The sequence below is a fragment of the Drepanopeziza brunnea genome (genome assembly GCF_022702325.1).
Source record: "Drepanopeziza brunnea f. sp. 'multigermtubi' strain 214-2 chromosome Unknown ctg19, whole genome shotgun sequence".
Lineage (NCBI taxonomy): Eukaryota > Fungi > Ascomycota > Leotiomycetes > Helotiales > Drepanopezizaceae > Drepanopeziza > Drepanopeziza brunnea.
Window position 1 is genome coordinate 935126 of NW_027094082.1, and position 15644 is coordinate 950769.

Below are 15644 nucleotides of genomic sequence, written 5' to 3' on the forward strand. Positions count from 1 at the left end.
AGAAGAGCCTTTGCAGCAATAGGCAAGGTACCGCTCTTATACTTATCGTATCCGTAATCATGCCAGGAATCAAGGTCGGATGGTTCTTCCAGAAGTCCGAGTCGCGGGAGGCTTGGCCCTCGAAACCGTTTTTTAAACCTCGTTCTCAGCTCCATTACTTACTGTATTACTCTGTCTTAGTCGCACTTGATGTTCGACAGACCCAGCATCTCGGTGGTTCAGAAATATGGAAAACGCGAGTATAGCGACGTAGTTGTACCTCATACTTACCACTACCATTGCAATCTTCTCCACGCTCTCACACATTTAATTTCTCGGGACCTTTATATCCTGAACCTGGCTAAGGCTTGCTATGACTCGTTAAGCCGGTTTACTTCGGATATGTCATGCTGCGTGGAGGATGTTGCCGGGGTCCGATTATCAATGCATGATGTTTGCGAGGTACGGCAGAGGGCGGGTGCGGACACCAAACCATCTTTCGTCCGATGGCTAGCTCGCTTAGCAACAACAATAGCTACCATAGCATCTTTTACCGACTTGGCACGGAGGGCTCTGCCCGTGGTACCTGCAACCGTGGTCCTCGCGTGGGTGGAGGGAAGGGGAGGGAGCCGTGCATGACCTGAGCTTGAGCTTGATTTCCATCCTCTCGACTCTCGTGTACGTAAGTACCGATAGAAGAATGTTTGTATATGGCTCCATATTCGGTGGTGCGAGATGCGTGGCTCCTGGTTTGCCACCCATCATGGGCACATACATAAGTAGATGCTGTTGCGGAGGAACTGCTGTTTTCAGCCAAAAGCCCAAATCCCTGGCCGGATCTCACGCTTGTAGGGCAAGATGGAGATTTGCGTACCTCTCTGTTTGTCAAGTGAAGGGACATGGAAAGGAAAGCTAGGTAGACCAGTCAATGTTTTGTCCCTAAATGATGCGTTGATTGTCTTAGCTGGCGTTTGATAAATTGGGGAGCATGAAATCCTCGAAATGAAAACGTGAGATTGAAAACTTGAAGTTGATTTCGTCGAGAAATCGATGTTGCGTTTGATTTTCGATTGCGTTTGGTAACTCTCTTTAGTCCAGTTTCGAGGGCCCATTTAAATCGCAATGCCGAGGATCGTTCGTCTCCACTCTCTACCTTAGTACGGAATAGGTATCCCGAGCATGATTTGGTATTTTGAATAAAAGGATGTGACTTTAAGAAAATGGGCAAATCAAAGACTTACGGACTTCGTACTTCTCCTCGCTTCTCATAAGTTGAGGTTTTGGAACGAGGTCAAAGTTGCTACGTACGAGAGGTTTGAAGGTAAATCCAAATTGCTAATAGAGACCTGAAACGGAAATTGTGGGTCGCTAGACATAAAAGCTGCTCTTTTGCAGTTTCTAGCTTCGAGAGGGATTTTGAGGTTTCGAGGTTTCAATTAAAGGTTTTAATTTCTTATCTCCTTTATCAGATACGACTTTGGTCAATCAGAAACCGAAAACACTTTCGAAACCGGACTTGGGAGAGTTTACCAGACACGCCCTTAAGCGCGGGGTGAAGGCCGACAGATCTACCGGTATTCAGTTCAACATTCTTTCGGGTTTGAAAGTATTGAGTATCTTTAAGGTAACCGTGCGCTAAAAAGGCAAGCTGTCGGCTGCTCTCATTAACTGGTTCCATCGCGTGGGCTACACCGACTTTCAAAACACACCGACTTTCAAACTGGGTTAATTTTTACCCCCGCTACTAAAATTTATTACGGAAGGGTAAAGCTACTCCTAACAGCACCGTCGCAATCCTAAATTTGCAAATACAACTCTATTATATCTAATCTATCTATACCACGCCGTAAGCGCTCTTTTTTTATGTTATTGCTATTATCTAGTTAATTTACAAGAATATAAAGCGTTCGATCGCTACTTCGAAGATTTAATCAAAGGTAAGATTCTTATAACACTTATTAAATTCTTAGCATATCGACAATTCGTCCAACCAAAGTTTTATTTAAGCTAGGTATAGGTAGCGAAGCAATACTTGCGACGAGTCTAGCAAATTACGCGCTCAAGTAAAGTCGACCGATTTTTATAAAAGAAGCGCGCCAGTTAAGCAAAGATAAAGCGCTAGCTGACATTAAGAAAGCGCGCAAGATTGCCGCTGAAGCTGAAAAAGAGCACGCGAAGCTAAAACAAAAGAAAAGCTTGGCCGGTTTTTTGCAATCAAATAAATCGTCGAGGTAGTAAGAGCGAAGGTGCAAAACGAAGCGCAATATAAAAAGGATTTTTGCAAGACCTTATTCTCAATGCTCAGACGGGAAACCAAAACTATTAAAGCTGAAATGATACATCGTCGAAAGCGGCTTAAAAGTATAAGTTTCTAGCGAAAGATTGCGTATAAAAGGTGGAAGAAATATCGAGAAGAGCTGTCAACTAAGAAGCCGTTATATTGGCCTCGTGATAAGCTTACGGTTTCAAATCCTAGCGTTTATACGAAGAAAAGCTAAGAAGTAAAAGTCAAAGAATACAATAAAATGCTTCCTCGACGTACTCCAAATGTACTGTTTCCGCTAAAGTATATCAACAGATCGTATTCAAGCTACCGGTAGATATAAGTGTAAAAGGATTTTCTAACGTATTTAGATTTAACGGGATACATTAAAAAGCGATATTTTAAGCGAAAATTGTCATCAATTCGTGTTAAGTTTAAAGATGAATCAGATCGTGAATTTTATTCACATGGCTATGATAAATATTTAGCGTTGGTAATAAATTGTAAACAATTTATTTAATAAGCGTTGCTCGTAATTTTGATGTTCCAAATCAGTTTGAAAATCGGTGTTTTAAAAGTCGGTATAGCGCAAGTGATGGAACGAGTGACTGGGAGCAGCCGACAGCTTGCCTTATTGGCACATGGTTAAGATTTTTGGGGACTGTCTCCCAGCCAAGTTCTGCTTCCCTACCGCTATAATGACGGGTCCAGTACGGGTAGAGACGCAGCTTTATCGTGTTGACGTCCTTCCTGCTGGAGATGGCCCAGTCATTATGTTCTTTCTCGTTCTATCCCCTTTTCAGACCAGAGATTGATGGCTGTTGGATCTAGGTCTGGTCATTGAATTCCAATAAACCAAATTTGGCCAATGTCAAGTCTATCGTTATCATTGAAAAAGATAATCAAAGTCTGCTCAGGATCAGTATGGAAGAGCCATGAATCTGTATCTTAGATCGAGCGAGTTACTCGATGCCCTTGGCCTGGCAGACGAGCTCGCGCAGGAATGTTTTGCTTGCCGTGGAACGGTGTCGTATGACGCTAATCTGGTCGAAGTCCTGGGACAAGCTTGGTCTTTTATGTGGAATATGAAGGATACGCCATGGAAATTTGCTCTAGTCTTGGGGCAGAAGTATCAGGAGGAGATCTTCCAACGAGGACTGAAGGAGCTTGGCGTTGGCTTGGAGACTCTCGTCGAGTTGAATAGTACGGTTGATGACAGCTTTAACCAATCACGGGGGGGGGGGGTCGGCATTGAAGAAACGATCGTATATAAGTACATGGTTTGAGTCGATGGAGGGAGGTTGTTCGTTCGACGAGCTCTGGAGGTATCGTCGAAACGGACATATCCAAAAACAGAGTCTACGGTGCCTTCGAATCACCGACACATGGCAATGTTTTGTGGGCTGCGATGGACCATGGAGTTTCTCGGATTGGACCAGCTTTCATAGCTGGGCGTCGGAAGGCCTATCTTGAATTCAACAAGGAGGCTGCTGTTGCAGAACCTATTGCGTCCGTCAGACCATTCAACTTGGAATTCAAGCACGTCGGTTGGTGGACCATCTACTCGGTAGGACTGCGGTTCGCTAGGACTTTGTTGATCAAGGACTGTGTATTTCTGGCTGGCGATGCTTGTTGTACCTAACCTTCCGGTGCTGCACAAGGGATGAATACTGGGCTTCATGACACCTGTAACGTAGGGTGGAAGCACTCCCTGATACTTGGTGTAGTTATATCTCCGTCACTTTCGAGGGCCTACGAGAGCGAACGACTGCCGAATACATAGAAGCTGATTAACCACGATAATAATATTTAGAGATTTTTGGCGATGCAGCTGCTTCTACACCGGCAGGATGACCCAGACGCAGATCCGACTGAGGTTCTGGATATTGCTATGGAGGAAGCTGCATCTTTTACCTCTGGCTTGAGCATCGCATTCGACTACAAAATATTAAATTCAAGGAATCTTTGACACCGGATCGAGTCATTTTGGTTCGCCACGGCCGCGAGGCCCGAGGTGTGGTCGTACTTCCACCTGATGGTTGGGTGGGAACTGAGACTCTTTTAACGACTGTAGCTTTTGAAAATTACTTCGAGAATCTTCTGCGCGGCAAATTATCAGATTCTATTGTTAGTATAGGGCATGCTCCGCTCTAAGTATTCCGTATACCTACTACTTGGTTGAATTGCTTACAGCTAAAACCCAGCATCCAAAGATAGGCAAGACTCTAGCTTCTCATTGTGAACCTTCTTGGCATTTAGCTATATCCATACGGTGATGTCTGTATTGTGCCAGTAGTATAGAGACATCCTCTTATATCTATCTTTTAGTTTCTAGGATGTTGGAAGTTTAAGGGCTTTTCTAGAAAGGTGAGATGTCCATATGTCCCAGCCATCCATCCATCCTAGGGATGTAGTAGGTGCTACTATACATAGAATTCTTCGATTCGAAAAACGCAAGACAGTCGAAAACAACGAGAGTCGAAAGCTGCAATAACAAGCGAGCCTGTAAAGAGTCTAGGCTGGAAACTGCAGCCAATATTCGCGGTTTATCTTCTCAACCTTGAACATCCCTTCATCAACAACCCCCTCGTCACAAAGCCTCGCTTCGGAATCTGTCAACAAAACTTACCCGAAGAATACCCATCGGCCGCTAGCGCGCACACCCCCAAAAATGGCTTTCACTACGCGCCGTCACCACGACGCAAAGGAGTTTGATCCCATCCAATTCAAACTCGACCGTGTCTCTGAGATTCTCTCCACCATGGCGGCCCCTAACCCCACCCCAAACCAATACATCTTCATTGAAGGTACCTTCCAGGACCTTGCCAAAGAGATGGCCGAGTATCTCAAGATCGGAACCGAGATTCAACCCCTCCTCGACGAGAACAAGAAGGACGATGCGCTCAAGAAGCTCGTAACCGCATCGATTGCGCTCAACAGCACGCCCGAGAAGGAGTTCATCGCTGCTTATAACCTCCTGATCTACCTTGTCATTCAGTCTCCGAACGTCAATATGTTCCTCCCCCGCATGTGCGACAACCTCTTGAAGCCCATCACATCTTCCCCCGTCCACGGCACCGGCCTGGCACTCTCCACCCTCTCCACCATCTTCAACCTCCTGCAACCCGAGAACGATGCCCGATTCAATGTCTTCCAAGCTGTCTTGCGCCTAGTCAAGACCAGCGGCCTGTACGAGATGTTGCGCCCGCAGTTGACTGAGAAGTTGGATACCTGGCTGGGGGAGTGGGATCTTGATGAGGAGGATCAGCGCAAGTTATTCTGCCAGATCGCCGATATTGCAGAGGATTCTGGAGAAGACCAGTAAGTTAGGAATTTTTCTGGGGCTACAAGCTTGTCATGCTAACTTTTACAGACAATCCTATCAATACGTTCTCAAGGCCCTCCGCACCTTCGACCCCAAGGAAGAAGGCGATGTCTCCTCAGAGGAAGCCCAAACCATTTCCCTCCGCGCCCTCAAGGCTGCTCTCCTCTCCGATAAGCACTTCGATTTCCACGACCTCACTTCTCTCCCAGCCATCCAAGCTCTCAGCGATTCCCACCCGAACTACTCCGAACTCCTCAATATCTTCGCTGAGAAGGAGCTCGAGGACTACAATGATTTCCGTGACGAGCACGAGGGCTGGATTGAGGAGGAAGGACTCGACAACAGCAAGCTCCATCGTAAGATGAGACTCTTGACTTTAGCCAGCGTCGCAGCCAGCACCAGCAGTCGCGAGCTCGAGTACAAGCGCATCGCCAAGGCCTTGCAAATCCCCGTCGAGGATGTTGAGATGTGGGTGATTGATGTGATCCGCGCTGGTCTGGTTGAGGGCAAGCTGTCGCAACAGAAGAAGATGTTCATGGTCCACAGAACTACCTACCGGGTCTTCGGCGAGAAGCAATGGCGCGAGATTGCTACGAGACTCGATCAGTGGAAGGAGACATTGAAATCCATCAAGGAGATCATCAGCCGGGAGAGACAAGCCTCTGAGGCCCAGAAGGAGCGTGAGATGCAGGAGGTTGAGAGACGAGTTGCTGGTACATCCGGCATGAGCTCTGGACGTCGAGTCAACGGCCGTGACAATATGGTGGAGATGGGAACTGATTAGGCACACGGGACAGCATCTTGTTTTCTTCTCTTCGACTGAGCGGGTCAACTTTCGATCTCCAAAAGTCTCTTTGCTGCGACGGCGTTCTAGAGATCTGTGTACACTGGGTTGCATAGGCATCTGGCGCGATGCGGGATGATTTCAACGACGGCTGAAGCCAGGTACTGGGTAACGAGATATCCTAGCCAAATAATAAAATGGTATTGAGCATGCATTGCTTGCTACAGTCCAGCAGTCAACTAAGTCCCGTCTTCCTTTGTGTCCCAGCCGTCTGAATGCCTCCAAGTACCCGATCTATAACACCTTACCCAGTCTCTCCTTGAGCTGCTCCCGCGTCTCCTTGTAGACCTCATCGGGAGTCTTCGTAGCCAAGAACCTGACCACCCGACCCGGACCCTCACGAGCAAAGTAATCGACGCTATTATGCGAAGCTGAAATACGGTACACAGTAAACCTTCTTTCTAAGACATCATATATCACCACACACGCATTCTGTGAGATCCAAACTGTTGCATTGCCGAGTAAGAGAGAAGCCTTTGGTGGAAAAGCTAAATGAGAATAGATATACGAAGTATCGTCCTCCAACTCTTCCGTCTCCGTATGTGACGTGACTACTGCCAAACCCAGCCCAGCACCTTTGCTCCTGACGAACGCTATCACCAAATCGCGTCGTCCAAGTCCATTGGGTTCCCGAATGGTTCCCGGTCAAGAACGAACTACTTCATAATAGGAACAAGGCTAGGCTGGAAAAGAGCTCTTGCCGGGCGGGCCCGGGCGGGATATGCGTCTGGAACGTCGTCTGTTAGCAGGCGGGTTGGAGGGGCGGGAGTTGGAGTGGTTTTTGAGAGGAGAGAGGAGAGAGGGGAGAGCAGAGAGTAGAGGACATCCCGACGGGACTTTGCGAGGGCGTAGGAATGAGTTGAGTTGGGTGAGTGAGTGACTTACGATAGATCGGACAGTGTCCGTCGGACTTCTCTCCTGCTGCAGTGGTGGTGGTGGTGATGGTGTAGCAGACTGCGATTTTGGGTAGGCCTTGCGGACCGTGGTTGAGAGCGATGGATGGCTCGAGGGAGAGGGAGTTGTGCCCGAGGAGGTTGGAGATGCCGGAAAGCCGAGAAGAGGATGAAGAAATATGAGATGATGCCGGCCTGTCTATACTATCAGAGGGAAGGAAGGAGCCTGCCCTCTATACTGTCTCGAGACTCTGCAAAGGTAGGTATCGACCAGCAGTTCAGACAATATAAGTACCCGGCATAGTCCGTCCTCATCCTGGGAGGGAAGCAGACGAGGGGGAGGACCGGGAGTTGAGTTGAGTGATGGGAGGATCAACTTATCGTGGGACGCCGAAAAGAGATTGTAGAGTGCTGGCTTTTCTTGCTTCTGGAAAATTTACAACAATGCTTCTTCCCGTCGAGGAGCTGAGATATAGTAAATACAAGGGAAAGCCGAAAGAAAACATTCGTCAGCCCTAAAAGTCCTTTCCCAACCTCTCTTCGAGTTTCTTCTTCGTTTCTGCATACACCTCCTCCGGCGTCTTCGTAGCCACGACTTGGATGACCCGGTTATTCTGCCTGAAGAAATCGACGACGGGCATGCTCGTCTCGACGAAAGTCTTGAACCGCTTCTTGATGCTCTCGGCATTATCATCCGACCGGCCGCTCGTCTCCCCCCGCTTCAGCAGCCGCCGCTGCATCTCCTCCTCGGGACAGTCGAAGAAGAGCACGAAGCGGCCCGGGCAGACGGCCTCCTCGAACTTGACCGCCTGGTCCATCTGGCGCGGGAAGCCGTCGATCAGGAACTTGCCCTTGCCGTCCGGGCTCCGGCTGACCACCTCCTGCATGGCGTTCTCCAGCAGCTGCACCGTCACCTCCATCGGCACGATCTTGCCCTCCTTGATGTAGCTCTGGATCAGCTCGCCGAACTCGGAGCCCGCGCGCACCTGCTCGGCGCGGAGGAGGTCGCCGGCCGAGAGGTGGGTGAAGTGGTAGTCGCGCACGAGGTTGGCGCACTGCGTGCCTTTTCCTGCGCCTGGCCCGCCGAGGACGAAGATGACGGTGACCGAGGCTGGGGAGAAGGTGGGCGTGTCTTTCTTGGGGGCAGCGATTTGGGCATTTGATTCGGCCATTTCTGCAGAGACACACAACATGCTGTTAGTCTAAGGTATCCCTTTTGCTTTTCTTTTTTTTTTTTTGGCTCGCAAAGGTTCTCAACGTACCGACTCGGCTCTTGACCATCAACACGTAGGCTCCTGATCCAGCAAATATAATGCCGACGAAGGGCCAGATCTTCAAGGGACTCGAGTTTGGATTTCCTGAAGCGTAGCTGCGTCTAGCCGGTGAATTGCGAATCGAGGCTCGGAAGGTTCGAGGGGTAGAGTTGAAGGTCTTGGGAAAGGTGGAGGGTTGGCAGAAGCGCCGCGTAAACAATCTTGGGAGCGGATGTGCCATTTGGGTCATAGATGACGAGTTTCCTGAGATGCAGAATGACAAGCTTCGCGAAGGAGCTCATCGCCGCTTGAAGTTTAATTGTTCAGCCGAGGATATCCCGAAACACTATTTCCTATCCCCCGATCTACGTACTACTACTAGTATTTACATGTGTCTAATCCGAGACGTCAGACATTTCCAAAGCTCTCAGACATCTATCTAAGACTGCCTTTACTCCTGGAGACCGCTCGTTCTTCATTGCTTCCTCGACTGCCTCCTTCATCTTCAACTTGCAATCCTGTTGTCCATCCTTGAACATCCCAAAGACCCCGCCGATCAAACACCCAATAATCATCTCAGCTGCTTCAGCTCTCTTCAGCCTCATGGTCTCAACACCCGAGCCACTTCCTAATTTCAATATCGCGAAGAAACTGACAGCCAAGTCGTAAAGGTTCGATCCCTGGGTATGGGTTCTCTTCCGGAGACCGTCAAACAGTACCTTCGATCGCTCGTACAAGGTTAGGTTGGTAGCCACGGTGACTTTGGTTGAGTTTGTAACCTTTTTAGAGACTTCCAAAAGCTCGGGTAAATGTGTAAGTGGGGAAGGGTCCAGGGAGTTGATATTGACTGCTCGGAAAAGAGCGGAGATACCAGCTGTTGTTGCTGCTGACTCGTGAGATTTGCTGTCCTTACTGTCATCCGAGGTATCCATCTTATCCTCGTTGTTGAAATCCTCGAGAATAGGTGCGATGACTTTGTAGACGTCATCAAACATGTCAATATCCGTCCGATATTCACTGTACTCTCCAAGACTGGTAAAAGCATGGGGTCGGTAGTTGTCGTTGTTGCGCTTGGCTTCGCGGAGGGCGATCTTCTTCATCTGAGCGGCTATGCTGGGCTCTACACTCCACAGTGACTTTCCAGCTTTGGTGAACTTGATGAATGCTTCGAGTACCTTTTCCTTCCCATCAAATGTCTTGAGTGCGAGAGCCTTTTCCAGAACCGGCCATAGAGTAGCAGCGTTGGCACCACTGATTTCAGATCCAGAAGAAGCAACAACGTCCGCAATCGTCAGGGCTGCGGAGTGTTTGATTGTCCACTTTGGAGATTCAAGTCTGTCTACAGCGATTTCGTTGATCTCCTTTGAATAGAGAACGACGGCACGAGAGCCTCCGACGTTCTCGCTCCAAGTCTTCTCGAACTGCTCCTTGACATGTTCATCGAGGTCGTGTTTGGCGAAGAAGGTGAAAGGCAAAAAGTCCGCTGCCACAGCATTGAAACGATCTGTGGCGAACTTAGCGACAGCATAGACAATCTCTCCTGAGACCTGCCGACGAGTCTCGTCTTCTGCGTTGAAGTAGAGATCTTTCGTATAAGCAGCCAGCCTCACTAAACTCTCATCAGATCCGAGTCTGGAGAGATATCCCGTTGCTCTGGCGTAAGCAGCACTGACGGCATTGTTTCTATCTAGAACAGCTTTCTCTGCAACCTTGAGGAAAGTATCGGCATGGGGCCTAAAGACGAAGGGGTGTCTCATTGCAAGACTGACGAGCAAGCCGGCGCAGCCTATCTTTGAAGGCATTCCGATGGATGTCTTGATAGCATTTTCGAGGCGATAGGCCAGGTCTTTCATAGTTGTTTCATTAAGGTTATCAAGACACTTTTCAATGCCTTCCATCAATGGCGACTGGGAGACGGCGGCCGATCTTACATTGTCGATTTTTGCCTCGGTCAGATTGTACTGTGCGGCCCTAAGGTAAAGGTAATCAACACCTTCCGTCTCCATTGTACTGAGCAGACCCAGTAGTTGTTCGATCTGTAAAGTTAGCATTAGCTATGAGCTCAGGAACTGTAAATTTAGCTTACCAGACTTGGTATGAAGGGCACAAGCGCTTTTCCACCATGCTTGATGAGCCGGAGAACTGTGAGGGTCGAGTACAGACGAACTTCCTTAGCAGAACTCTCCATTCCTTGTCCCGATAGAAGGAACGGCAAAACTTGCTTCAACATAGCCTGAGCATGTTTTGAATCTGTTCCTGCTTCAACTTGACGTACGAGAATTCCCGTCAGTACCGTACTCAGTTTCAGGGCTGCTTCTCGAACAGATCCTTTTATGTCGTCGAGGACCTTGAAAGCGACATGCCATATACTCGACAAGTGTTTCTCGTATTTTTCGAAGTCACGACCTTGAACGAGATCTGCAATAGCCGCGCAGCTGGCCTGTCTCGTACGCCACTCTTTACCCAATATACTCTTAAGTAGATCCGCCAGGATATCCTCAAAATACAAGTTGATTGTCGCACTCGAATCTTTCACGAGGGCGCTCCAAATATCGTTCATCGACCGTTGAACATTTGGATTCGGGTCGAATCGGTACCGGTACAGCTTGGGGTACAGCTTGGGGTCGATCTCTGACTCTGACAGGATGTTGCTCAATCCAAATCTGCCGAAAGCAGCACGAGTTGACCACGTCGCGGCATTGGACGCAAGCGACATGAACTTGTACACCAGACTTTGATCCCCGACCTCGTTGGCCAGAGAGATGATGTCTTTGTACGATGTTACAGAATTTCCTTCCCCAGTGGGCAGAGCACCAGGTTCAAACAATTCGGTGTCATCGTCGACCTTCAGCTGAGCCGAAGTGCCGGTAAAAGATGCGACCAAATCTTTCACGAGCTTCTCCCTTAGTTCAGTATCTCCCTGCTCATAGACCAGGCTCAAGCCGCGAGACGCAGTCTCTTGGACGAGTTCATCTCGTGCAGAAAGAAGGCCCATAAATGCTGCTTGACATTCTCGCAATCGAGCTTGAATCTCACTTAAGTGTCCGCAGTTTTGAATCAGACTGAACAACCATATCCCGGATGCCTTCTTAAGGGAAGGTTTGCGTGTCTTGCAGTCCTGGAGGAGCTTTTGAAGTATCGCTTCGAGGGTTTGGTGTCTCTTCGAGCGTCCTTTGTAGGTCGCGTCAACATCCAGACTCAAAAGCAGGACATCTGATTCCCAGCAAGCACCAAGGCAGCTGATAGCTTCACCAACAGTAAAATGTATTTCGGCTTGCTTCAGTTCGAATAAGTCGTAGAGGCTTGTGAGAATTAAGGACAATGGGTCTTCCTTGCCCCCCTGCTCCTCCACCTCGCCTTCGAATACTGTAGCCAAACGACCGAGAGTTGATATTGCTTTCTCGTTCCCTTTCTTGGAATCTGTCGTCAACAGCTCAATAATTCCAACGGAGTTGATAGAACAGTTGCCAAGCTGTTCAGTAGTCAAAATACCAGAGGCACTGATCTGGCTTATCGCGTCAAGGGCGGCCTCCTTGGTCGAGGCATCTTTAGCGTTGGATAAAACTTCAAAGAGTAAAGCGACAGCTTCCCGAACATGAACATTTGTGGCAGAGTTGGCTCGCCCATAGAACGAACATCGACTAAAGATATAGCCGAGAGCAATGATCGACCCATGAACTTTGTTAGCATCTGCGCCAACAGCAGACGACCATAGCTTTATCTCTGTCAGAAGTGTTTGTATGTACTCGTGAACAAGCCTATCGGAATTCTCGGGGTGCGAGGCGAGGAGACCAAAAGCCTGGCCAGCCAAGAAGCGGGTTGCGACATTGTTCGACTTGATAGATGGTAGAAGGTCGAGTGCTCTTGGAGAAAGTCTCCCAATGACTCTGCTCGGTACGACAGAGGCAATTTCGACGAAAGACTTGCCACAATCCTTGAGCCCGTTACCGTCGTTTCGGAGCATGCCTTCGAAAGAGGCACTAAGAAAGATATACAGCGCCTCCTGGTCGACAGATCTGATATGACTCCTCATAGTTTCCCGCGACTTTTTATCAGAACGAAACAGGACATCCAGTTGACGCTCCCAGTCGGCATCAATAACAAGTGGTATTTCTGATTGCTCCAAGGCAGTCATGAGAAGCATTCTGCGGCAGTACTCAACGGCAGATGGGAAAGCATTAATCCTCGACCCCGAAAAATTGCCAAAGACCGAGACGGAATCAATGTCCATGCCAGTTTTCATACTGTTTGCCACACTTGAATTATCGATAAGACTTCGAGAAGCGAAAAAACTCTTTATCATATCACTCCAATTGGGGAGAGGACAATCCGAGCTCGCAGCTGTCGAATTCAAAAGTCGGTACCAGTATGGATCCTAAGGAAACAGGTCAGATGAGTTCGTAGGATTCTACTGGATCTGTGCTTGTTGGACTTACCAGTCCCTTACTGCCTTCCTCGATAACATCGCTGCGCTCATCGGTGCGACCCCCAAGAGCAAGTATGTCAATCCAGCGTCCGACGACGTCGTTGTACTCGAGGCATCGATTGGCCCACCTCACAGTGGCAAACCGAGCTCCCCTGACGACGGCGCCACCTTCTTCTAAGGTCATGTATTTGAGGAGAAGTAGTCGCAAATCATTCCTCAAATCCTCATCCACTAAACGCCAGTAGTCAGTATCTCCCCTCTCCTGTATTTCTGGTTCCATATTCTTACACGGTGGATTAAATGCATTGAGCAAGCTAGCCAGTGCACCCTCAATGCTAACGAAGATTGTGTCCGAGGATCCTTCCTCAGTCAAGGATCGAAAGAGCCACTTCACCAGAGACAGATCTTTTTCTACCACTGTGGATGGTGTGGATTTGGCTAACGAGCCCAGAGCTTCATAAGCTAGAGCCCGTAAGGAGGTAGCATCTGCCGATCTCTCGTGTGGAACTGGCCAGCCTTGATCCTCGATATAGGTCCGCATCAAATCAACCAAAGGTGGTGAAATCTGAGCGAGGTCATCGGCAGCGCCTATCCGAGAGACCCAGTTCATATATTGGAAAAGAGCAGTCCGAAACTTCACCGTCTCAAGCCCTTTTGCAGGAAGATTTGTATTGTCGTCTGGTGTGATAGCTTCTTGTACTAAACTATTGTTAGCTAGCCACTCTTTCCACATTTGCGTCAAATTAGACCTACCGATCTTGACAATTTGTCGTGGAAACTTCGTTGACACAGCAGATTTAGTCAGAAGAATAAGCAACTTTGTTTGAAGCGCCGGCTTCAAGGTGAAGTAGATTTTCAGTAGATTCCCAATGGTCCCTGAGTCCTCTAAAGACATTGTTGATCGTTTCAGCAAGTCATCGCCAACACCTGAAATGCGCGAATTGGAATCGCCAGATGCAAACAATGCCGGCAGGAAACGCTCGTCATCAGTAAATGCACCACTGGATAAGAAAGCAAGAGCAGTGATCTTGGTTTGGGTCAAATTGAGTCCTTCGGCGGAAGATGGATCCCATGCCTCTTGCTTGCCATTCAAAGTCAGAAACTCATATTCCTGAACCGTGAGTCCAGGACAAGTAATTCCAGTGGCAGTCGATCGTATAACAGTAAGAAGCATAAGCTTTCCGAACCACGAGGCAACGAACTGAGCATCTTCAACATGTGTATCGAACTCCAGCTTGGAGCGCAGCTCTGTATCTTCTTGGCTACCACGCAGCGGAATCTGAAGTTGCGGGAGGAGCCGAAGAAACAAGTTGAAGAGGGTGGCACATGTTGGCCTTCCGGCATCTTTTGAAAGCCCATGCACAAGGGTCGGCAGCAGTGACATTTGCTCCTGTCAAAAACAGTGAGCAAAGAAATATCGAGGATGATCGGTTTGAAACATACCGTAGACGATAACTTGCCCACACTCTGCTGAATAAACATGAGATCAAAGTGCCGGATCATAGAAGAGTTGGGGTTCTCCTTGAACTGCTTAAGCAGAGCCGCGACAGGAAGAACAATATTACCATTTCCAGCAAGTCGGATCTTGATATGCTGGCATGTAGAGACAACCTATTTGAACAATCGAAATCAGCAGCTGAGATTCCGATTCCAGTTCCTACCAGGTCACGTGTGCATACCTTGTTGCGCACTTCAGCATGCTCCGAGCCAAGCTTCAAGAGCAGAGCAGGCAGGTATGGCTTGAGAAGAGATTCGAGTTTGTCATCTTTTGCGAGGGCTATTTTCATCTCGAGCTTCTCAATCAGCTCAAGTTCCTTGCTGGCTGCCGTTGTTGGAGGAGGCATCTTGTGGATGGTGTCAACGCAACGGCATCACGGTTAAGAAGGTGTGATTGATAGCCTGAAAAGCTGAACGTTTTTATGCTGAGTGCAGAGAGGTTGAGCAAGCAGACATTGTAGGTAAGGAGCAAAACAGAGAAGTCGTTAGTATGTACTCGTGGTCATCGTTTACCTGATGGCAAGTCCTCGCTGACTCAGCAGTTACCGTCGGTTCATTATCGGGGAACTTGGTTTTTTTGTATACATGTCAGCCTGCTTGTAGGTCCTTTGCCTCCCCAGACAATTCAAAATTTGCATGTTACCAGACTTCTATGTGCAACATCTCTATCACTTGGTAACTTTTTTGGTAGGTATCTGCATCTGCTGCAGCCTCTTGACGCACCTCGATCACGCCGGCAGCCCAGACGGTGGGAAATTCCCAGAACTACCAATCCAGTGTGTACCAGAGCTAGGGAGGCACAAGAGCATCCCTGGATTCATCGGAGGGTATAGAACGGGTAGAGAAAAGATGGGGGGGGGGGGGGGGGGGGGGGGGGGGGGGGGGGGGAAGGTGTTGTTGGGAAAGAAACAGGTAGATAATGATGGACTACCAGTAAGTGGTGAACACTGTTTTCATGACTTTCGATAGTGCGAATCTTGCATATCGTAACCACCACGGAGGTCTGAGACGACAACAAAGAATTCCAGCACGTCCGGTAAGCACTCTCTATCGACTCTGAAGGTCTATGCTGTCAGACGACCAAGTGAGGTGCTTGATTTGCAGTAGCTCTGCTAAGCCTCGCCGCCGTTATGAGGCTTCTCCAACGCAAAGTAAGTACACATT

At 48.6% G+C, this 15644-nt stretch overlaps 3 protein-coding genes across 3 annotated transcripts; 1 reads left to right on the forward strand and 2 right to left on the reverse strand.

Annotated features, from left to right (window-relative positions):
- Positions 1 to 4913: 4913 nt before the first annotated feature.
- L3040_009039 (uncharacterized protein) lies at positions 4914 to 6351 on the forward strand (the record flags this gene model as incomplete). Its single annotated transcript, XM_007297784.1, has 2 exons — positions 4914 to 5563; positions 5616 to 6351. The coding sequence occupies 2 exons, from the start codon at positions 4914 to 4916 to the stop codon at positions 6349 to 6351; spliced, it is 1386 nt and encodes a 461-aa protein (XP_007297846.1).
- Positions 6352 to 6645: 294 nt separating this feature from the next.
- L3040_009040 (uncharacterized protein) lies at positions 6646 to 8807 on the reverse strand (the record flags this gene model as incomplete). The annotated part of the gene is made up of 5 exons (XM_007297783.2): positions 6646 to 6769; positions 7069 to 7138; positions 7297 to 7499; positions 7872 to 8478; positions 8567 to 8807. 5 exons carry the CDS (start codon positions 8805 to 8807, stop codon positions 6646 to 6648), a joined length of 1245 nt encoding a protein of 414 aa, XP_007297845.2.
- Positions 8808 to 8952: 145 nt separating this feature from the next.
- L3040_009041 (uncharacterized protein) lies at positions 8953 to 14827 on the reverse strand (the record flags this gene model as incomplete). The annotated part of the gene is made up of 7 exons (XM_007297782.1): positions 8953 to 10593; positions 10644 to 12932; positions 12994 to 13214; positions 13272 to 13682; positions 13737 to 14373; positions 14427 to 14594; positions 14663 to 14827. The coding sequence occupies 7 exons, from the start codon at positions 14825 to 14827 to the stop codon at positions 8953 to 8955; spliced, it is 5532 nt and encodes a 1843-aa protein (XP_007297844.1).
- Positions 14828 to 15644: the final 817 nt, after the last annotated feature.